The sequence below is a fragment of the Apostichopus japonicus genome, chromosome 5 (genome assembly GCF_037975245.1).
Source record: "Apostichopus japonicus isolate 1M-3 chromosome 5, ASM3797524v1, whole genome shotgun sequence".
Classification (NCBI taxonomy): domain Eukaryota; kingdom Metazoa; phylum Echinodermata; class Holothuroidea; order Aspidochirotida; family Stichopodidae; genus Apostichopus; species Apostichopus japonicus.
In genome coordinates this window covers 7793034-7817626 of record NC_092565.1, presented here as the reverse complement: position 1 = coordinate 7817626, position 24593 = coordinate 7793034, and the positions used below count along the sequence as shown (strand labels likewise).

Genomic DNA, 24593 nt, shown 5'->3' with positions numbered 1-24593 from the left:
CAGTAGTATACTGACATGGAATGGAAGATATCGTTTATGGCTTGTGCACTTGAATTATTTACAATATGTATGTACACTGATGAAGTAATAAATGGCTTGAATGAAGGGTCGAATAAAATGGAAGTACCCAGAGGAATTTTAAATATGCTACAGGATTGTTAACCTTAATGAACATGCAAACACACTGGCTATATTTAAAGTAAATTTAAAAAATTTCTTCATTATCCCAGCATTCTTTAAAAGTTTGTTATTCCCAGCATGGTCCGTAGTTAAAGTTGACACAGGTTAATGAATGCTGCTAAATCAACAATATCAGCAATGTATAGCTGTTTATGGACATAGCAAAATGGTTTTTACTCTTTCGAGAGTTCCAATGTTCACTGATTTATCACCCCCTGTGTACTACTTACTGCCCCCATGTACTACTTACTGCACATATCGGTGTACGAGTATTAGGATGGATGTGTAACATTCCAATATGAGTCATTTTATTATTTTCTATTCCAGGTCTTGATCTCTCAAAAGTGTATTAAATTCTAAGCTGGATGACATTAATTTACGGTGTGCCATGTTTGCCAATTTGAGTGTTTGCATGAATGGCGTTACCTCAATACCAATATAAAACAATGTGGCCCGATCTGATGGCAAAGTTACCCTCCTCAACAGGTGGGAAAGGCATAATGCCAATGTGGCCTTAGTTAAACATGGTCTTTTTTTAACTGCATAGTTTATTGACAATTTTGAACATTAAAGCCTCTTAGTGGTGATGTCATTGAACTTGTTCAAGTTTTTTTTTTTTTTTTGAAGAACGATCATCCTTAGTTCATAGTGATAAATATTCCCGAGTACTGAGCGAATTTGCAGTCTTTGCTCAGTTTTCTCGATTCTAACAATCAAGAAATTTGTTTACAGTAATACATGCAGCATTTCCCTCTCACATTGTTGGAAGTTGTTGGAATAATGGCTGTGAGTAGAAAGACATAAATTATGGAACCAAACTGGAACTGGAAGAAATAATTAGTTTTGTCTATTCTGTGAATAATGATTATCTAGCCTTTGAAATAAGGGTAGTATATATAGTACTTAGTTAACACCATTTGGTAGACCTTGTAGTTGTATGACTTGTGTAGTGGTTACAGTGTTTGTATTACATGGTATTTGTAAAGAGCTATGCTTTTAATTTATTATGATTTTTTTGTTCTGTCTTTCATGGTAAGAGGTCAGATTTGCTGATTTGTTCAACATGATAACCCATGTGTGAATATATCATGGTATTAGCTGTTATGTGGTTGTGAGTGGAGGATATTTTGTGGAAGTTGCAGGTAGTATGCCAGTGTTTGATGTTCTTTCACATTCTGAAAGACATGCCAAAAACTGGCAACTGATTCATTCAAATACAGATTGCACACCAATTTCCTGGTCATTTGCAATAAGCCAGGGAAGTCAGCATTGATACTACAGTTTCATTTATCTAGCCACGAATGGCGAGGTGTGCATTTACTCTTGGTGTACAAATCATTCAGTAATATTGTTTATTATTATCTAATCTCATGTAATCAAGTTAGTTACCAGGTTAAAGGGATCTCTCTTTGATTATTATGTGTACTCTTCCATCATTGTAGCATGCCTGCTATCTCTCAATACTGCTGTTACCTTTCTATATTTTGGTGTGACTTTTTGTGAAATACATTCACAAATCTTGTGTGTGGATAAGAAATGTGCATGGAAACAATTTTTTTGGCAAACTGTTACAGGGAAAGTGTTGTAGCTGCCGATCTGTTCGTTACGGGACAATTTACTCTCTATCGATTGGAGTTGGGATTTTCAGTGTTTTCTTGTTTGGACAATTTGCCAACTATTCCTCCAAATATATTTTGCTGTTTGGAGGAAGTAAAGGAAAGTTGTAATATTTGTAGGAAGTCACTTTAACTTGGCTGTAATTGGTAAGAAACTTGCTTTTCTGTGTTGTAATTCAAGGAGAAGAATTTGCCTTGATTCTTTTTAGGACAATAGATAGTTGATAATACTGTGGTCACTCTGAATTCTTTTCAGAACGTACATAGAGTTCCCTGCATTGCTTTGAACTGGCAGAGTAAGCTTATTATATGGGTCAGCTTTGTTTAGAAGGCTATAATTTTCAATCTTTTTTTGAAACTGATTAACAATATTTCTTAATGTGACAAAACTTTTCCCACTACCAATACGTATGGTATCTGGCTGCCTTACTTAACAAACTATACCTTGCAAATCAGTAAACTTGTTCAAACCATGTTCTGCTATGTTTTGAAAGAGATTTTAATCCACCTGGATAATCATTAGTTTGGGAGAAATCTTTGGGAAAAGGAAAGGGGAATTTAAAAGAAAAAAGAAAAAGGGACAAAAATAGAGAGAAGGGCAGAATATGAAGGTAAAATGTAAGAGGTACAACGTATTTAACGTGCCTGTCATCTTGACTTCTGCTCATCTCACAATTGCAGCAGGGGCCCAGTCCCAAAACTTATACACTTCTTCGACATGCTGTATGGCATATATTGAGTGAGTTTCTGAAATCATCCCTAACTTAATATTCTTACCTCAGAGACCATCAGATGGATAAAACTTTATTGAATGTTATATTTCATTGGAATATTTGACAAATTTGCAATAGTGAAAAATAAATGATCTAAACTTTTTGCCTTTATTTCCAAGAAAGATGATGTTATATGTAAAATTTAGTTTTGGCAGCTGCTAACAATCATCAGGTATAGATTGAGACCTGTACATAATCAGTTTTACTAGTTCTTAATAACCAGACCACTTCTTATTAGTCAATAGTCATGTGATACCTGCAAGGCTGCGGGTAAAAACCTTTGTAAATTCTCTTGATTTGATCACTTACCATCCCCAGAGGTGTGTACTGTAAATGTCGTAATCTATCCCCAGCATATGAACCAATCAAATTGTTTCATGTTCCCTCCTCATTTATACTTGACTCAAGTTTGTTTCTGTAAGTACTACTATGAGCTGCCTTTAGTGCAACTGATATGTTTGATGATGAAAACGGCTGTTACCAAGCACAAAAGTATTGTGGTTGTGGTGAATTAGAGAGGAAAGCCACACATGTATGGAAGAACATTCTCTGGGGAATGACTGGGAGTCCCTATGTGCAGAAAGTAAATAATAAGCTAAATCACTCCTCTCTTACAACTGCACTTTCCCACTTACACAAAACTGCATGGCTTTATCTTGTTGAGATATGGCATCCTATTCCATATCAGTATTTTACTATGAGCCACATTTGTGTGACATAGTCTTGTCGTGTATGTTCCCTCCCATTGAGTTTGGGTTATGTCTCATTGTGTACAGTACATCTGCAGTAATGGTTGATCTTGTGCCTCACTGGTAACATTTAATTGTGTACGTACTTAATGATAGCACTCTGATGTGCACGTAATAGCTATTTACAAGTGTGTAATATCAGCTACATATCTTCACCAGTGTTTTCCCGATAATTGGTGAAAGAATCAGTCAGATCATAAGGGAATCGGTAAGAGTTAATAATCTGCATTTACCGATTAATGCAGGGTTGATAAACATGTAGTTTTGCAAGAGTAGGTGTACTTAACTTGAGAGTCCTAGTTTATCTTTTGGCACCTTGAAGCAAATCTAAGTTTGCATTTTTTTTGTAAATAAGTTTGAAATGGATTTGAATTAATGCAAATTTCCTTTCCTTTTGTATCTCCTTGCAGTAACAAGATGTTCACCATGGTTTGCTATTAAGGCTATTTGAGTGATTTTGAATGGCTGACGAGGACCCAGTACGATTATCCAGTACACCAAGTTCACGGTCCAGCAATTCAAGCGGTTCAGAGGAAGCAGTTCAAAGTTCATCTATTGATTTAACAAGTAGCACTAGTCCAAGGAAAGCAAATTCAGGCTTCCAGTGCAAACTCTGTACCCTGGTAGCTTCCTCCCAGAGTGCATTGGATGAACATATGAATATACATACTGGTAGCCGCCCCTATCAATGCCTGGAGTGCGGATTCAGTTGCTCCCTTCAGAGCACGTTATCACAACATCTAGCGGTCCACAGAGTAGAAATGAGCAGTTCGGTGCTTATGCGTTCCCCATCAGTCGAAGAGATGCAAAAATCACCCCGGGACCAGCCACCCTCTTTGTATCCTGAGGTGCCCCGAACATTGTCACTTCCAAGCACTGCTCCACAAATGATTCACTCCGAGGAGCTTATCCCTGTACCAGCACCAGTGGGGGTCTTTCCTGACCAAAGTAGGATATTCCAGTGTAAATTGTGTACGCATATCTCTCCGACAAAGACTCATTTGAATGAACACATGAATATTCATTCTGGCAAGAAGCCTTATAAGTGCCTGGTGTGTGGCTTTAGCAGTGCCTTTCGCAGCAGTCTTATGCGCCACCTCATTGTGCACACAGGCACTAGCAAGCAATTTAAGTGTGATCAGTGCCATTATCAAACCCCTTACAAATGTAATTTGCAGGCACATCGACGCAAGCGGCATAACTCCGTTGAAAACTCGGAAATTCCAGAGACGACCGTGGCCACATCTTTGCCTGAAATTTCCAAAGTCTCTACTCCCAACTCCAACCATTCAGATGACAGTCAAAGTGGAGTTGGCATCTACCCACCATCTGAAATGTCATCTATTGGCTTTCCATTCAGCCACGCGGGTCAGGGGATGGGAAATGATCGTGACAACCTCTCTAACGGTCCTAGTGAGGAACGCCATGATGAAGCTCAGGAAAATACTACCTCAGGTACAACAGAAATATTAGCGGGTAATGAAAATGGGTACTCAAACAGTTCTTCAGCACAGCCACTTCAAGTGTCGGTGTCAATGGATGATTCATTGATGACCAAATCCAGCCCCGGCTCAGGACCGAACCAGACCCTGGATCAGAACACCTACGGGATTGACCACTCCCTGTCCTCACCTGTAACGGAAAATGGAGAAGTTGCAGATTCAGCAGTAGGAGCAGGGGCCAGCCACGAGCCCTCATCTACCTCTGCCTCACCTATTGCTTCCCTCAGCCAAATGGCCACAAGTCACTCACCATTAGTGCAAACCTCAGGCAATGAAAACCTACCAGTATCCTCTATATGGCCAACTAATGCTGGCTTTCCCATCTTCATCAAGAAGAAGAAGGAAGGAGCGAAGAAGAGGAAGCGCACACCTCTGCCAAAACGTGATTTTGTGATGTCCCCAGAGCAGGATATGTGGATTGATACTAGGTCAGAAGGTAAAAGTATCGTAGAGAGCCAACGCCCGTACTTCTTCAGCCTTCCTGGTAACAACGTGAAAACGGAGGATGACCACAGCATCGTATACCACGACCAGAATGGATTGGATCTGTCCACAGTGGCAGTTGCTCGGGACGGAGTCCGCAGTGCCTCTGCTGAAGGACAACTGAACAACCACAATTCACCAGTCGGCATTTCATCACTTACTCAGGAAGATGGGGATGACAAGAATGTGTACCCATTCCATGTGTATAATCAGGTGGGTATCCCAGGGCGACCACATGCCAAAGTCTCCACGGGTACACAAACAGACCAGTCAGTCCTCAAAGAGAAAGCTGATGGTCAGTCCAATATAGGTTCCGATATACCTCCTCAGGCGTCTAAGTGTCCACACTGTGAAACTTACTTCACTGACACGGTTATGTTCACTCTACACATGAGTTGTCATGGGCGCATCCATCCGTTCCAATGTGGCATTTGCGGGTACATGTGTGGTGACAAAATCGAATTTACGTGTCACATCACACGCAGCAAACATCTAAGGTAACTCAGTTTTTTTTGTCTGAAAAATACACTCAAAATGTTCCTCCATCTCTCAAATTCAGGGCTACGACATATTGCTTTGTTAATATGAAAAAAAAAAACAAAGGATACAAAAATTTGGAGTGTTATAACTGCAATATGTAATCAAGAGAGTACTTGGAGGAATATGTTTTTGGAGGCATACATAGCACAATCTAGCCAATGGCTCACATCACTCGTGTGGATTATTTAATTTACTCTTCATGTTTTCTTTTCTAATCAGGCAAAAGTTCTGACTGCACAAACATTATTTGTTTCTCAGGGATGGCAGTTCAGGCTTTGTTATGCCTTATTTTATATATAATATATATATATACATACTACTACATAAGAAAGTATCTATACATTGTTGTGTGTGTTGAGTGACATTGTTGTTTTGTGTTTTTTGCCAAAACTGCTTCTACACATGTGAGGCCAAGCACTTACTGAAATATAACATCAATTTAATAATATCTTGTTGGCCCACCCTTCACCCCCAACCATACATGTTAGGAACAAGTGTGGTCACTTGGTACATCAATTTATAGCAATCTCCTAACCATCACAACCTTAAGACATTTTGCAAGTAGTTGCTCTAGAGATAGTAAAATATTCACTCATCTTTTTGAAAGTACCCACTGGTAATGCTTGTCTCTCGTGGTGCTTGAACTCCAGGTTAATGTTCGTCTGTCTTATAGAGTCAAGGGCTGTAGTGTGCTTGATAAAAAGCAAGAATCGGAGGAGGAAATTAATTGTTGGTTTTAAAAAAGTGTGAAGGCATTTATGTAACAATTACTGCAGGAATACTAAGAATGGAGTTCTCTTCCAACTTATAGAAAGAATAATTAGGTCAGGCCATCAGCTATCATTTGATCCAACAAATTGTACTAAGTTACGTATGTATACACTGTTGTTTCCTTTCGTGGTTGTAAATGTTTGCTCTCAGGAGACCTCAAAACAGTCCTTGCAAGATTAAGAAAAGTTTCAAGCAAAATAGGAAAAAGAAATGTACTCTCTTTCAAATCTTCAACAGTGTCTCCCTGCTGGTGTTTCATATCCCCTCCTGCCCCCCTCTCCCCCTCCCCCTGGTGTCTATCAGGAAGATATTTGTTCTTTGTTATGAGTACTCCCAGTGGTTATGGGTGGAGTAACTTTGTTGCATGTCACACTTATTGACTTAACAGAGTGTTGTAAAGTATACTCCACCCGTGCTCAAATACATTGCTTTCATTCCATGCACATCATGGCCCTTTGTAAGGTTATTGTTGTCATGCCTAATTGACTCTGAATAAGTTCTATAGTTCATTGTATGTATGTTTAACTTTTGAGGTGGTGGGGGGGGGGAGACAGTGTTCTGTGTGGTTGTAGTGCTTTCAGTGTGGTTTGTATGTTTCTCATTCATAAACCAAACATGAGACATCAGCCCTTAGTTACATGTCGTGCTTACATGGTTTTTCCTTCGACAATATAAGACATAACTTGTGAGAACAGATGAGTAGTACCAACCACCCATCTACTTCAATTTTCTGATTTGATATTAGTACCAACCACCCATCTACTTCAATAATCTGATTTGATCATAGGTTTGACTACATAAGTAAGGAAGGATAAAAAGCACACACATTTCTAGCTTGGTGCTCATTGGTGAAACTGGAGAGTGGTTGTTGAATGTTAAGAGAGAAGCTACAGATAATAGGTTAAGTGGTTAATTGTATTAGCCTATTTATTTAACACTAAATATCAACCGAGTACTACAACTGGGTTATGCAGTGAGCATGTAGTTATTTCCCTGATGTTTCAACAACAGTGCAACAAACTAGCAATAATATAACTTGTGACTTGAGCAAATATTTTTGTCTTAGTAGAACAACACTTCTGTGTCATCCATTACATTACCAAGCCTGCTTACTACTTGAGAGGAGAAAAACAAAATAGTCTCAAGGTTTTCTAAGAATTTACCATTTTCAGAGAAGAACATATATATGCAGAGTTCATGAAAATGTTAAATCTACTGAGAGTGGTTTCTTCCTATCAACAATCAACCCACACACTCATAAAGTACACACCTTTAATGTACACCCACATATGTTATTCCTAGTATTAAAAGCAATCTTTGGCTATTCATATCCCTTGGTTTTCTCTATTTTGAACCTTTCATTACATTCATGTTGCTGTTGGTATCTTGTAATTAGTACTGTACACCATTCAGGCAGTTTACCACCCAGAGGTAACCTATAATAGGTTGTTGAACTGAATGTGATCCACATGAGTACTGGTTGTAAAACCTTCCACATCAGCCAATCATAATCCCTTATTCTCACTACTGACACTCCTACTCTGCATGTATTACAGAATAAACACAAATTTATGAGTACCTCCTAGCTATCCAAAAAAATAGTTCAAACAGTAGTGGAGGTGTGTGTGTGTTGTGCGTGGTGATGTTGCTGAAAGCACTGATGCCTGTTGACCTATGTGAATCACTCAGGCAGATAGTTAAACTCATGGTGGCATACAATAGCATAATACAAAGTACTACTGCATGCAGTAGGAATATCAGCAAGCAATTCTGTGCTTCTGTTTAGTTGTTAGTGCATAAATGTCAGCAACTGTGATCATTCAGGCTTGTAGTATTATGGAAGTAGCAGTATAGTTGTATGCATCTATACATATACTCTAGGGATAGATGACATCAACCCATTGACATAGCGTCAATATTTAACACCAAATGGGAGGTAGGAAAGGAAAACATTGATAAAGTTGTCACTATGAAAAGGTAGTAGTAGATGGTATATGGTAATTAGGGGAAGGAAACAACAAATTCCTCATCAGTTATTGTATATAAAGGAAGAGCCTTTCCTAAAGCTACATCAGACAAAACAAAACCTGATTGAGAGATCAAAAGTTTTCGATTGCAAGCTGAACTTTCCAGTTGACATCATTATTTTCATTGAAGATAACATTCCTTCTATTAAAGGGATACCAAAGTTCCTAGGGATACAATTCTTACAAAGGTTGCTTGAAACAGGCCTCAATCGGTTACAAATATGTTCAGTCACATATTTACAAAATATGCCAGAAAAGTGACAGAAATATTTCATGCTCTTGAATACAAACGAAACTAATTCATACATAGTTGAGATGCACCACATATATGGTCATCATAACCAATCTTGCCCATTCTTCTGACAGGTTTGGAGATTCCCTGAGAACCGGATGAGCAATATTGAGCTTCTTTAGATGCTCTTACCTTTATTACATGTTTGCTGTATTCTCATGTAGGTGTTGTTCCCAATTCTTGTCTTTACCCACACATTGCCAGGAGTTTGCCTTCAAAAGATACATTGATGTACCAAGTGATAAACCAAGATTTCCTTATCCCTCCCTTCCCACTTCATTCTTTGTAGTACATGATTAGTGGCATGTGTTTAAAAAATAACCTAACTTGTTGATAAGATTTGTGATTTGTGACAGTTTGTGTAATTACTGTTTCATTGGTTGAGAGTTGGTGACACCACAACTCTTTAACAAGCTGCTCTTTGCTGCTAATATAGCCTCTTGCAGCTTTACCACTTGTAATGCTGCAATGTTGCTGGCCAAATGGGGGTGGGTGGTGGAAGGTAATCAAATAGCAATGTTTGTTAAGTTGGAGAAGGTTGGGGGAGGGCAGTGGGGGTGGTAGGCGAGTACTAAGCTGCTAGAGAACAAAAATAAGGGTGAGAGAGAGAGGGTAATGCTAAAAGTTCATTTATAAATCTTTTTTTGGAAATACAGAGAAAATTGAAAGAAAGTTGTGCATTTGGTAGAGAATTTATTTTATGTTAATTAATTGGGTTTTTTTTTCTTGAGAAGACAAATATCGGGCAAGCATTTGGGGGAAAACATTCGGCTAGATGTGCTGTGCTTATGCCATTGCAGAAAGTGGATGCCTCATTGTAGCTCATGGGCCCTACCTTGACCATTTGCCTTTACTGAACATGGCTCAACTCATAAATTTCTGTTTTCTTCAAATACGTTTCATTTTGTTTTTTGTTTATTCATCTCGATATAAAATCTCAGTGGTCCTTCAAACAATGCAAGTAAGTTATCCATGGGCATGCCTTTTTTTAAGTTTTGACCGGATTTCAAATCAAAACAATTGCTTAAAACTAACCTTTATTGCACAAACGAATGTGCTAAGGGTTTTTTTTTATATTGCTATTAAGGTCAGTTTGTTAAAGGAAAGAGATGGTAGGGATACAATTTTCATTTATATTAATAGAAATGATGTTGTAGGTGAATGGACAAACTGAGTAAGTGATGGGGAGGGGGGGGGGGGGTTGATGTAACATTTCTGAACCTTGACTATAGGTAGGCATTAAGTAATGTTTCTCATCTAGTGTGAAAATCATAAACAATATAAATTTTTGTCCATTGTTGAGATTAATAATATGGTAACTAAATGAGTGAGCTTTGGCCTTAATCTTTAGAAATAAATGTTAAATTCTGGTTTGGGGTTTGGATCACTTGGCCAATCAGACAGAATTGAAGTTTATGGCGTTTGTTCTTGTTTGAACAGATTTGTACAAGAAAAGAAAACTCAAACATTTTGACATAGTATGAAATTTTCAGTATTTGTTATTGTGTTTACAAATGGTTTCTTTTGGTGTTGAAAAAAAAATTAAATGCCAACATTAAGCCTAAAGGTTTAAACTTCTTTTTGTACCTTCTTGAGGAGAGAAAAAAAAAGACTGCAAAATCTGTACAAAGTGTGATTTACACTGAATTTGCTGTAGTTTCTGTCACTGTATTTTGGAAGGCACTTTGTGAACAACCCTCTGTCCAAATTGGGGGTTATAACAAAAAGATTAGCACATTTTTATAGTGTACATGAAGTGAATATTAAAAGTGAAATTGAATATCAATGTATGTCTTGGCACAATCATAACCATTGTATCATATGTATTTAGTTTTGGACAAGTCCAACAAACCTTTCTTTTTGTTGTTGTATTTTGGAATATTAAGGCCAGTCAAGCAAACAGTTTTAGATTATGGGACTGTAGTATTCGCTAATCCTCTTTCTCTTTTTTTTGTTGCTGGTATTTGGGTAAGAATTGGCTAAAAAGCATGTTTAATTTTGTATGTTTGTAAAAAAAAAAAAAAAAAAAATTGGCATATGTCAAAAATTAAACTCATTCTTTTATAATTGAAACGCACAAGTGATCAATCAGATAGACTATTAAATGATATAGCATGATCTTGCTAAACATGCAGGGATTTTAAGATCCAGTATGGTTTAATAGGTGTATTGTAATTTTTTGATGATATCTATTCGGGTACATTTTTATTTCCCTGATTTTATTGTCACCCCTTCATTTTTTTGGCAATAACTGGACAAGCATCACACATTATTGCAACAGAGTTTTGTTACATTTTATGATACTTTGAGAAGTAATCTGACTGTCTGCGGGAGCCTAATGGGTAATAGTAGGTTCAAGCTTGTCCCTCTATGCAAGGGATCTTCCACTATTATGGCAGGGGCAATCCTAAGTGGAAACGATGTTTTGCTTTGTTCTGCCTTGTAGTTACGTAAGATATGTTAAATTAAAAAACACAACAGTGGCTGGTATGTAAAAGTGAAGGTGAAACAAGATGTATTATCAAATATTTCAACTCAGAGAAAGGTAATATTGAAACTGACAACTCAAGGATGGTATCAGAAGAAAGGATAAAAGGTACTTGGAAGTTTATGCGGATAATCTGCTGCCACCTAATCTTAAGAATGCATTAATCAAGGTACAGAATATGAACAAACATAACTGGCTGCAGGTAAATTAAGCATCGTTTTTTTGCATTGATGATTGTGTACACAGAAAGTACTGGTCTACTAGATAAAAATGAACTCCTGTAGCAGCAGTGTTATTTGATATAATTAATTTTGTATACTTTGGGAAATAGTTTGTCAAAGATCCAGGAGGAGAGAAGCAACAAAGATCTTTGACATTGTAACAAACAAGTCAAAGGATAATAGTCAGAGGATGAAAACCATACCCATTCATGCTTGACCAACACAAGTAGTGGACGACAAATGTTTGCCATCTCATTTGGGACGGGGGATTATTACCACTCGCTGCTGTCCCAACATATATATATCCATAGGAAAGGGCTTGTCATCTGCATAAGAATGTAGAAACACTATGTATTCCTTTTGTGGGTTTTTGTAACGTTGAATTTTGTATTGAAACATACCCAAGGATATCTGCCCTGTAGGGTGATGTGTAAAGGCTGAGAGTCTGCGTTAGAGGAATTAAATTTAAATATTTGAAGGGTTCTAAGATATAGGTGACCATTACACTACCTCAGTAGGATCAGCTTATAGATTGATTTATAGATAAAACCTTTTACTTATTTTACATAAATCCTCATCTGGTTAATACTTAGAAAGATCAAACAGGTAGGGCTGGGATGTTGGTTGGGGGGTAGGGGGGATGGGAAGAATGATGGTAAGGAGAAAGAAAGTTGTACCTCAAATGACACAGGCGTTTCTTCTATTAGACTTTCTTGAAGTGCTCTAGCTCAGGCCCCTCGAGGGGGATGGGGAGGGAAAGGGTAATTTGAAGAAAAAAACACATTTCAGGTATGATAGGAAGAAAAATATGTATAACTTTGATTCAAATTGGGTATTTTTTGTCTACCTCTATTTTACTGTTGTATAAAGTGAAGTTTCTCAGATGGAATTAGAACTATATCTTTTTTTTTGCCTTCTTTTCTTCTTGCAACATAATGTTTGGAAGAACTTGTTTAATTTCCTTTTCTTTCTTGCATTGATCCCATTTATTGTTATTATTATTATTTTGGTTTATTATGTCACATTTGATATTTGTCTTTAGTTATCCTATTGTATACCTCAGTATATGAATAAAGTGTGCAGGTGGTGTATGTCTTTGTTCCTATATATTTTTTTTTGTGCCTGCTTTTTACCAGCGGGCAATTTAAGCTGAAATCATGTTAGGGAGAATTTAATAACACTCAGGGATTTTTGTGTAATATAATTTGTAGGAGTTTTTTTTTTGTGTGTGTTTGTTTTAAGATGAAGAAGAAGAAAAAAATCCCTTCCATTTTTTGAATCTTGCATATTAAAAAATGAAAAAATCTCAAAGCATCATCAGTTGATGTTGTGTCATTTACAGAGCTTATATGAATTAAGTGTTTTGAAAAACTTCTTATGTCAATTTATAAACTTTGTGGATTTGTGATTGCTTATTGACATCAGCATTTCTTTCTTTCGTTTCTCTTCCCTTTATTTTATTTTAATTCTTTTTTTTTTACAGTTTATGGTAATATACATGGAAAAGTAGCTTATGGGAGAGAACTACATGTAGTTATGATGTATGTAACATATATTCTAATCTGTAGTGTAGTAATTGAGTTCAATGGTTGTATGTGTTTTTTATTCATGGTGTAAATGATATTTTTTCCCTCTTTTTAAAAGAATAATGAAAAACTATTAAGGGTTTTTTCTTTCTTTCTTATAATAATTGTTACTTGGATTAATCATTGTGGAAATTTTATTGATTTTTTTTTTTTTTTTACAAACTGTTTCATCACTCCTGAGGGGGAGTTTGAAACACTGGCTGCCCGGTTGTTTGATCTTTATCTGTCTTTACACCCACACTCCAAAAAGAGAACAGAGAAAGGTGTCAGGGAAGTAACGTCATGAATCAGCACAAAATGAAAGAATAAGAAAAGAATAACATGGGCACAAAACCTCAATTTAAAGTTATGGGCATTAAAATTGATATTTGTAATTTTCTAAAAATTGTTATATTGTAAGATTGAGCACAAATTTGTGAGCTTATAATCAAGAGAGTGTGGTTCTAAGTTTGCCTTGGCTGTAACCTTACCTTGTACATGATCACTTACAATCATATTAATTTTAAGACCACATGAGACGTAATTCCTTCCGGATGATTGTTGTATGTACGTATGTCAGTAAAGAAGTGTTTCCATATTTTTGTGGGAGGAAATGATTACGGAAGGTTTGCAGACATTTAAATGTGTACATTTACCTCAACAAGTTCCTTTTTCCATCACCTTTTAGCCGTGGTTTTAATTGCAAGGTTAGGCATTTTAGCCATGGTTTTACTTGCAAGGAAAGTCTTTTGAAATGGAGACACTGCTCAATGGTATTAACATGGTATACATGCATCATTTTAAGGGAGGAATCCACCTCCCCTCCCCTTCCAAAAAAATTGCAGGAATCAAAACCACTCTACAAGTTTTGTTACATATATTATTCTCAGGTATGACATCACTTCAGATAGAAATGAAAAAAAAAAAAATAAACATTCAAATACACAAAAGGGTTCTTGTTACCATACAGAACCATAAAACAGAAAATTGAATAATTGAGTCGGGATTGTGTGCTTAATTGTGTAATTATGTACACTGCACAATTCAGTACACACAAATTTCCATTTAATGATCGTAGTGTACTAGGTGGCAACATACCAGCGTGTTGATGCTTGGTGACACACGATTTGAAAATATAATAGCGTGTCCTTCTGCAAAGGTTTTGCAAAATTATTCAAATTTTATGAACACCCCCTCCCCATCCCTCACCTGTTGGCTAAAATCTTCAACAGTATATAGACTTCAGTGAAATAGGACATGATAACACATCGATTACCCAGTCATTGTTCATATGGATATGCTGGTTTGAGGAAAACCACCAACCCTTGCCCTATTTTTTTCTGAATTTGGATCATCGAGTCCTGAAAGACATCAAGTGTAGTGTAGATTAACTTCTTCTTTTACACTTATTTACTCAACATTTCTTTTTCAAATATCAAGAGTTGTATTTTGTCTTTCAAGTGAGAGTTCTTAATATCTGCTCTACAAATTATATATATACTGGAAGATGGTTTCTCAGCCTCTTTAGTGGGTGGTGTTGCTGTCAGGAATAAACAAAATAGTTGATATATCGTCACCTTAGCCAAAGAAACATCCTTCCCCCTCTCCAAAATGTACCTCGTTATCAAACAAAATTCATACCTCAGGGTCTAAACGCATTCTTCAGAAATAGATTTTACAAAATAATATCCCTCATAACTTTTTATTCCTTGCCAATCTCATGGTGGATTAACTTCATACTTTGTGTGTTAATCCATCGTATTGAGTACAAGAACCCTATTCTTTTCCCTGAAGTTCAATGGGGTCAACAGAGGTCAAAGTCTGAAAACTTTGCAAACACAGTAACTCAAAAAGTTGAACTTCAAACATGGTGTACATATCCATCTTGGTGAGTATAAGAACCCTATTGAAATTGGTGGAGGTCAAAGGTCATTTGTGGTCAACACTTTCTTGTAACACCTTAACTCAAGAAGCACATCTTCATTGAACTTCATACCTTGTATATAGTTCCAACTTGGTGAGTGCAAGAACCCTATTGAAAATGGTATAGGTCAACTGATGTCAACAGGTGTCAAAGCCTGAAAATCTTTTAAACATGATAACTCCCAAATTAAAAGCTACAATTGATTTGTGAATTCTCCAATGCTATGATTTTCTTTTAGTGAACATAGTTTGGTCAATTTCAGTTTGGTTTTGTGAAGGGGTTCTTTAAGTCTTCAACAAAGCATTCACTCATCCAGGAAATGAATCTGCTTCAAAGAGTTGATAGTCTTGTTTTAAACACACTCAAGTGGCCCTTAATCTTTGCTTTGGCAGTAGGTTGTGAAAATATTTCACAGTGTGTAAAGAATGTCATGTAACTCTCATTCATCAATAACATATAGTAAAGGGATGTGTTGGTGGCAGAGCTGATTTGCTAGCTCAAACTTGGTAAAAGAAAATGTCCTTTTATTCATACATATATGTCTATATTTCACATAGGAAGACTGTTCTTTCGGAATATTGAAACATTTTGAAATAATTATTCTATACCGTTAAAATCCTAACTAGTGAATTAAATGGTTGATGCCCGCCCACAATAGGAGTGCTACAAATAAGAGCTGGAAATCCCGATCTTTTCTGGTTGTCACTTAATCCTTGAACAAATTTAACTCACTTGCTCTACATTAGCCAAATAGTTATGGAATTTTGAGCAAATTGTATGACAAGGAATCACAAAGCCGACTGGTTATCTGGTTTTCAGATCTGATTCTATGTAAATGTGTATACATAATCATTGTATAAATAAAAGTCTGAAGACTTGACCTTACTCCTCTAGTGAGTCTTGGTGCTGGTTTCAAATTTGTCCTAGCCAATCATCTCCCAATTATTATATTTTTGTTTTCCCCCTTATCATTTCATACTTTGGTTTCATTGTTTTTATTATTACTTCTTCATCTACCTCAAATAATACGAAATGTTATGCTCTTGGGCATGTCAGGTGTTATTGATGAAATATAATGGTTTTCAAAACTGCAATTGCAATTTTTCTCAGACTGTTCATCTTTTAAACAATATTATATTATTTCTTGGACACGGGCAAAGAAACTTCTTCTGCTATCCTACGTAGGGGCGGACTTCAACCACCCCTGGATCACACCCCCCCCCTTTATAAAATGGATCCACCCCTGGAAGGCACCCAAGAGTTGTTATAGTGGTTGGTTACATCCTTTGGTAGTACAGTGGTTTGGGATCTGCTGTCCATCAAAGATGAAGTGGTCCCAGAGTGTGATGTGGTACATGACAATGAGTGTGGACCTCAAAACTGTTTGAAATAATTTATCTTATGAACGTTACAAATAGGTATTTACAATCTTACAGAGAAAAAAGGAAACTCATCAACAGTTTGCTTAACTGTCCTATTACACTTTCCTTGCAGAGGTATTTAGCCTAGCCTCATTTGCATATAAGAATCAAGGCTGATGTCTTTACTTATACAATTTGTTAAGACTAGCTAGTGACTATATACGACGGTTGGGTAAGAATGACAGTGTTCATGGACAGCTTCGAGTGCTTTAAGTAACTGGACATCAATCCTGGGAAATATAAATTGGATTATTACTGCCAAATATGATGTTGAGCCAAATTCATTAAAATTTGAGTTCGTAACTTCAATCTCAGAAAATTGCAAAAAGAAATAAAAGGAATAGACAAAAGAAAGGGAAAAAAATGTACTGAAATGCATCCGATCTGAGATAGCAGAGGATCAAACAGGTTGAGATAACCATGCGAAAGATATGTCACTTCATTGACTGGAAGGATGGATGGAAGGATGAGGAGATAAATATGACACTTAAAGAGAGAAGCACAATGAAACCTTACCTTGGGCATGATAGCCTAATTTAACTCGAGGGCCTTAAGTAATGCTAATGTAAGTTATGTTAATGTTATGTTACATTAATGTCACCAGGCTGTGAGGCCTTAATACTAGGCCAAAGCCTGATGACATTGGTTTGCATTAACATTTAAGCTTTCTTGCTTCACTAGCAGTACCTGTACTTTCTCTTTACTTCCTTATTTACCCCTCTCAGTCATAAGTACAGGAAACACAACCATTTCTATTGTTAATGTTATATCCTAAATCCTGTAAAATTGGAAAAGTATCCAAATTGATAACAGAATTTCAAACTACTAGTTTGATTTACATTCCACACAGTTTTAGAAACTTGTTACTGTTGTAAAGGTTTGTTTCCAACAAATTGATTACTACCCATCTATTATCATGACCAAGTATATTTGGAAATGACTCACACATATGTTGTTAACTCTAATATGAACTTAACCTAAACATTACATCAAAATAGGAGTTGAAAAAAAAAGAGACTTGGTATTCCACTTTAACAATTTCTGAAAAATGCTTCTTACTTTCTTTAGAAATGTTCTGCTATTAGTCGGCAACCAATACATTTCTAACCAAATTCCATTAGGAAACAACTCCTGATTGACATAGCCAGTTTAAATTTGATGTTTGACCCTTGCATGAACTATTTCCAGAATTTTATCAATTTTTCATTACTAATCTCCTGTGACAGCCAAAGCAGCTGGAGCAATTTGAAAACGAGTAGAGGAGTACCTTTTTCGAGAAAAAAAAAGAAACAAGATGAAACAAAAATGCCTAATGAACCAAGTTCACCTAATACTAAATACAAAAGCAGTGATCAAAATCGTGTAGCAAAAAACACTTTCTCGAAATGAAAGCTTTTAAAAGCATCACATTAATAAGTAAACTTATCAATGCAAGTAAATAAAGATAAATATATCGTAACGGTCTGGCAGATGTTTTCAGTTTTCAGTTTTTATTTCATATTTCGTCTTCTTTGAAGAGGAAATAATAAGGAAGACATCTGAAGGGTGTTTGTAGTGCAATGTATTGCTTTGAGTATAAGAAGTGAAACATGATAATTCTCAGAATAAAAGGACTTTGTTACTTAATACACAGTTGTAATGGAACACACTCATCATTGTGTTCTAGAATGATATTTTATGAGCTTTGACACATTAACTAGTTTTTAAGGCTGGTTTTAAGTGACTTAATTTGTCTTGTAAAGCAAAACATAGATTACATATTAATGTATAAAATTGGACAAGATTATAAGAAAAAGAAAGAGGAAAATAAATATAAAATGAAAAATAAAATTAATACTTGAAGTGAACTGAATATAGTTCAATGAAACACTTGATTTATGACATATTGAGGGATTATATTTCTTTTCTGTTTCTTTTTTGGGTGATTTACTTCATTTTTAATTTGCCTTAAGAATCAAAATCATGGATTACATATTAATGTGGAATATTGAAGTATATCATAAGAAAGAGAAATTGATACTTAAACACTTAATACTTGGACTGAATATAATATAGGATAAAATCAATGACAAAGTTGATATATGACATAATTGAGCGATTACCTTTTTCTGACAATTCTGTAGGTTTGACCTGCAATAATTACAACACTGTTTTGCATCGTTGGAGACATGTCTATAGAAATTGAAGAGACGTGAGAGGGAAGTGGCAGAAACAGGGGAATTTTAATAGATGGCGCTGTCATGTAGGTCCTATAATCTCTATATATGGCTATCGGTCCTAATTTGCGTGATCTGTACTGTTTACAGATCTCTGACAAAAGAAACACTGTCGCATGAAAACACTCACATGCTGCGAACACTTCTGATGGAACTTGCATACTGACACACTGCTTGATTGGATGTACTACCCGTTGTCGAATTTCCTGAACGAAAAATCATACTTTAAAAGACACAAGTTACAGTGCTTAAAACTTGACTTGAAACTTTGAAAATATGTTTCAAAAGCTCTCTACCTTAATTGTTTCAAATTATGAAAAAAATGTGTATGCTACTAGTGAACAATTCAAGGTACCATTATGATCTGCAGTCATTGAATGCAGCTTGACAAGTTTTGCGGAACAAGGAACAAGGACTGACAGGACAGCGTCCTCTGTTAATTTTAGGTGTAGATGGAGAGTCCCGTTAGCAAAGCTTTTGATCATTCAAAAGATGGCTGCTCAACACCTTATACATGAGTAGTTGTGATTTGAAGGACTAACACTTGTATGGTTTACATGCTAAACTGTCTCTTGTTAAAGAACAGAGCACTGAAATTTGAGCAACATTTCTAGTCAAATGAGTACCACACCCACCATCACCCACAATCACCCTCCATCCCCTTCAGCCTATGTTACAGAGATAAACTATGATGAATATATCTCCCAGACCAGCTAAAAAAATTATATTCCATTCAGAAGATACCGAAGTTCTTAATGATTCTCCATGCACAAGACGGAAGACTTGAGCAAGTCTAAATATGACATCAAGACACAATATCTTCATATTGCTTTAATCATTGCAATGCTTCTTTTCAATAAAAGAAATTGAGTTTTGAAAATAATAAAATTAATCATAATCAGTTGTTTTAACGACGCTTAAGCAACTAAAAATTTGGGAGAAGCCCGCTAGGGCTTATGGATTACAACTTACATGTCGGGTGGCTTCCAGTTCAACATTTTATCTTAAATTTGGATCTTTTCAATTTAGAAAGTAATTTCAGATGGGAAAATAGTAGTCTGCTCTTGGATGACAAACCCACCTTACCATGACCTAGCCAGGTATAGAACCCGGAACCTCCCGGTTGCTAAGCCTTATTGCCTCAAATGCCACCGCCTTTATCCACTCAGCCACAGTATCGGTTAATGCTCAATGTTTAATCTTAAACTTATTTGATATTTGTAACAAGACCAAGTGTCAATACTCTTTATATCCAAAATTGAAAATGTTGCTGAAGGATAAACAAGGGGAATGTGAAAGATTTCACCTTCTGCTCGGAGTATAAAACTAGAGCACTGGATGGTACAAAACTCAAGGGCCTCAACTGCTCACACATTGACAAAATGTCAGCTCCCAAAAACAAACATGGTAAGCTGCATATCTCCTAAAATGGAGCAAAAATTTGCAACATCACTTTTTAGAAAGTGGAGTATCTCTTTATTCATGGAAATGGAGAGGAGAGAGAGGTGCAATGTTCATATATCTTAAAATGTAAATTTGCAATTTGATTGGAATTTAGTTAAATTTAAAAGTCTCAGTTCTAATTGGTATATTTTTCCTTCAATCCTCCCCCTCCTCCTCAATTCTCCTCCTCAATCCTTCTCCTCAATCCTCTTTACTTGGTTGATAGCAACTTCTTGATATTCAACCAGCTGTCGAGTGTAATCCACGCTCTCTGACGATGTAACAACATAACGCGTTACGTTATATTCAACTATCCGCTACAGAATAATAATAACAGAAAACTGTAGTGTTATTGACCGTATATGTGTCATGACGCAGCAAATTACATGCTTATTATGTTTTATTTCTATTTTCATTTTCTTTTTGAGAATAGTTAAAAATTATGCATGTAGCCTTACTTATGCTACATACAAATTTGTTTAATCTGTGCTTGAATATCAGATTTTGTTCCTAACTCAAGATAGGTTTTATTGAATAGAAATTACTTTTGACTGGCTAAACTCTCCATTCTGACATGGAGTGGATCACAGTTGGATGCCTTTGACGTCGTCAGGTTCTTCAAAAACTTTACTTTCCCATTACAATCTTCTTGTTCATTTATCCTTCATACATTAATACATTAGGAAAGTTTGGTTAGCTGCCAGTGTTCCCTGTAGTTAGAATCTAATCAAAATGCAACCTTTTTTGGTAGAAATATATGTTTTTCCTCTGAAGATAAACCGTTTAAATATATTATCAAGAAAAGCAAAATCATATTCAACTAAATTGCTCTAATATCAACTGTTGCCAGAAAGAACCTCTCTCTCTCTGATGACATCAGAGGCCACCTACTGAGATTCACATCCTAGAATAAGAGAGGGTTTTACCAAGGTTCACAAAGTAGGTCACATTCGATCAAGGTTAACCATATCTGGCGTTATGGACAAGATATGGAGATATGGTTTTCAATTGACAGTGTTGAAACTTTTTTCTCTTTACAAAATAGTTGTTACATTGTCCCTTTAATACTCACACAGGAAAAAGTTTCAGTATGGCAAAACTTTAAAAATCTCACAAACTATTTAGCTTGATGTGTCAATTCAAATTTCAGTCTTATGAAACATATCTTGCAAGGTATCTTTGTTTCATCAGACATAATCTAATTAAGTTAAGTAGAACTGGGTTATGTTCTCACATTATTGCCAAATATTATATTTGCAAGTCACTGTTACAATTGGCATCTTTTCTGCCAAATGATGACTTGAGGTGTGAAACCAGGTTGGTGGGAAGGGAAGCTGGAGAAGGTGGCAGGGAAAGATTGGCCTACTTAAATTAGTCATTTGATGGAGATGACAGCACCATTTTTCATCCCCAAAAAAAACTTGCAATATGACCTCTACATGTAGACTTGTCTATAGGAAGGCCATGAGCCAACATTTGTGCCCCCAAAACCGAAACTCTTGCAATGGTGGGCCCAATGCTTTTTAGGGGGTATTTTTTTTCGGGGGGGAGGTGTGTAAGGGGGAAACTATGTGGGGGGGAGGGCTAACCCTCCGGGGGCACCCGTGGTTATGCCACTGAAGTCTAATTTCTGGTTTATAACACTACCTTAGGTATGTATGCGTGTATGTGTGTATGTATGTATGTATTTTAGATCCTCCTGTGAGCAGGAACTCGCGAAGAAGCCTCATTGGCTTTATCAAAGCCGCAAGCTGACCAAAGTCAGTCTCTTACATTCATATTTACCTTTCATGAATATGCATGTCAATTGTAAACAACTCTGTAATTGGACGACATACATTAATCTTGGAGTAACTCGAACCGGGGACCTTATGATTGGAAGGCACCAGCGTTAACCCCCGAGCTAACACTCCACGATATGAAATATGAAGCTCCAGGTATGAAACATGAAGCTGCATAATGCCATTATGAAATCACAATGAGTACATTCACCATATTGTCTCAGTTAAGCATATCAACTAACACTGTACCAGGGACAGGGTGACACCATACAAAGAAACATAATATATTTACTTTTATCATTTCACATGTAAACTGAAACCTATCGTCACATATATCATGGCAGTCTTATAATTGCTTGCGTGAGAAGCAGCTTGGTTTATGTATCCATTAGAGTATGTATGTAGTTTATATCTTTTTATACATATACATATATATTTCATTTATACATATATATTTCATTTATATATATATATATGTAAATATATATATATATATATATATATATATATATATATATATATACATATATATACAGTACAGTGCATTGAAGTCCTATATGAACGTTATAAATTGAGCTTGCACATGGAGTTGAAAATCTGTTTATTTTGCAACACTTACCGGCTTTCTGATGAAAAATTAAACCCATAAAATGTAAAAATGAATCTTAACTGTACAAAATTTACGATATAAACTAAGAAATCATGCCTAAAACAGAAAATCCAAGCTCAAAGTTGGCGATGACTGATGATGCTATAACGTGTTGTCAATCACGAATCGGACGTGACAGAAAATGTCCACATGGACACTGATTGGTCAATTTGAACAACACGTGAACTTGGAATTTTGAGAACAGTTAGCGAAATTTTGGAACATACCATGGATTCTATGAAAGGCCTTATGCCTTAGGACTATAGCGTAAGTCTAGTCAATTATTTATAGGTATTTATACTCCTCGCATTTGCCATGATTGATTCGTTTCACGATCGTCTAATGCACCAACTAACGTTACTCGTTAATAGTACATACAGGCTGCAAATAATATACCTATGAATTGCCCGTGTAAGGCTAGCTACCTCATTCGTGTTAAAGAAAGCTTCAATACGCGTAACGATTATTTGTATACGTCTATTAATAGTTTATTTTTCTTCTTTTTGGGAGGTTTTGATCGGCAGTTATCGTTACATGTTAAGGAAATTGCAAACATGCATGGCTCAGTTACATCTAGTAGTGTAGGCCTAGTACATCAATGTAAGTAGAAAATGAGCAAAACACTCGGTTTGTTATTGTCTGACATCACTTGATAGAGATGATTTGATTGGTTGATTTTAAGAAAAGAATAGGAAAGGTGTAGTGTGCATGCATAATTGTTAATTGTCAATTTTTACCAAAACAAAAAGGAAAAATTCTATCACAGTAATCTCTCTTTGTTGCTGATATGTCATATGTGACAATGCAATGCTAAAATTTCCAGATAAACGCAATATGGACCTTTTAGTGAATTTTATAGAAGAATGGAACAATCCTTCAGATTCAACATATTGATTTAAAGTACCTGGTTGCCTGGCAACGATATCGTAGCCCACTTTCCACCAGATTCACTTAAGTTCTCTGGGTAATGTTTTCTACCACTATGAGTATTTATGAGTGTTTATGAAGTTCATTTATCTACTAAACGAGGCAAATGAAGTTGATCTATAGTTAACCTCAACAGTTAAGGACAATTAATAGGGTTCACCTGGGGCGTTACATAGGAGGGCGCTCTCATTATCGACCCTAATGTGCATTATAATCTGTAGTGTTCACATCTCTGAATCAAGGTAATACGATCCAGGACAGTCTGCATACGAATCTACGTCTGACGAACTTGCATACAGCTGAACGAAAAGAGTTCCTTATAGAACAGAAGTTAAAGATGCTTTAAGCAATTAGTTTGACTTGAAACTTTTTGAAACATTTCAAAAGATCTCTCCATTAAGAACAACAAACAAAATTGTATATATATACTACTACAATGATAAACTCACTGTAACCTGCATTTAGGATCTGCACAGCTTGTCACAAGTTACACAGAACCAGCTAGAAACAATATGCCAGCACCCTCTATTGATTGTACACAAAAAGTTGGCAAGTCTATAATCTATGCACAAAGTTTGCCGTTGAGGCTAAGCATTGATGTGTTATTTGAAAGGTCTACCAACTTTATAACCATTTGTTATATATAATCAAGAAAACTAAATAGTTTCTATCCATGTTAACTTTGATGGTGATAGTCCTCAAATATGCTAGAATCAGTCCAATAATGGTCACTGATGGTCCAACATTTTAATTAGCCCCAAACTACTTTTTTTCCTCACTGAGAAATTTCATTGTCTATTAGTTACCACTTCTGAATGTCTAGAAATAATCTGGAAATTAAGAACCACTGGGGAACGATACTTTTCAAAATTAAGGTTTAGTGATATATTAGCATGCATGCTTAAACTTTCATATTGTTTCCAATAGAACAATCAATAAAGCCATTTAATGGGCTGGGGGTAAATTTAGACCAACATGCAGGCAGTCACCAGATCCCCAGCTGTCTCAGCCAAGGCCGCATTTAC

The 24593-nt window shown here is 36.1% G+C and overlaps 1 protein-coding gene and 1 long non-coding RNA gene across 5 annotated transcripts in view; one reads left to right on the top strand and one right to left on the bottom strand.

Moving 5' to 3' along the window:
• Window positions 1-16225, top strand: part of LOC139967492 (uncharacterized) — a 50461-nt gene extending 34236 nt beyond the window's left edge. For 2 of the 3 annotated variants that reach the window (XM_071971369.1, XM_071971368.1), the window contains one exon: window positions 3729-16225. In XM_071971369.1, the coding sequence (XP_071827470.1) occupies window positions 3780-5804 (2025 nt within the window). In that variant the 5' untranslated portion in view covers window positions 3729-3779 and the 3' untranslated portion in view covers window positions 5805-16225. Of the gene's footprint in view, window positions 1-1038; window positions 1944-3728 lie in introns of those variants that run through there. The other variant, XM_071971370.1, reaches the window with a different exon arrangement.
• LOC139967494 (uncharacterized) overlaps window positions 1-24593 on the bottom strand; it is a 137470-nt gene that overhangs the window by 24509 nt on the left and 88368 nt on the right. The window lies entirely within an intron of this gene.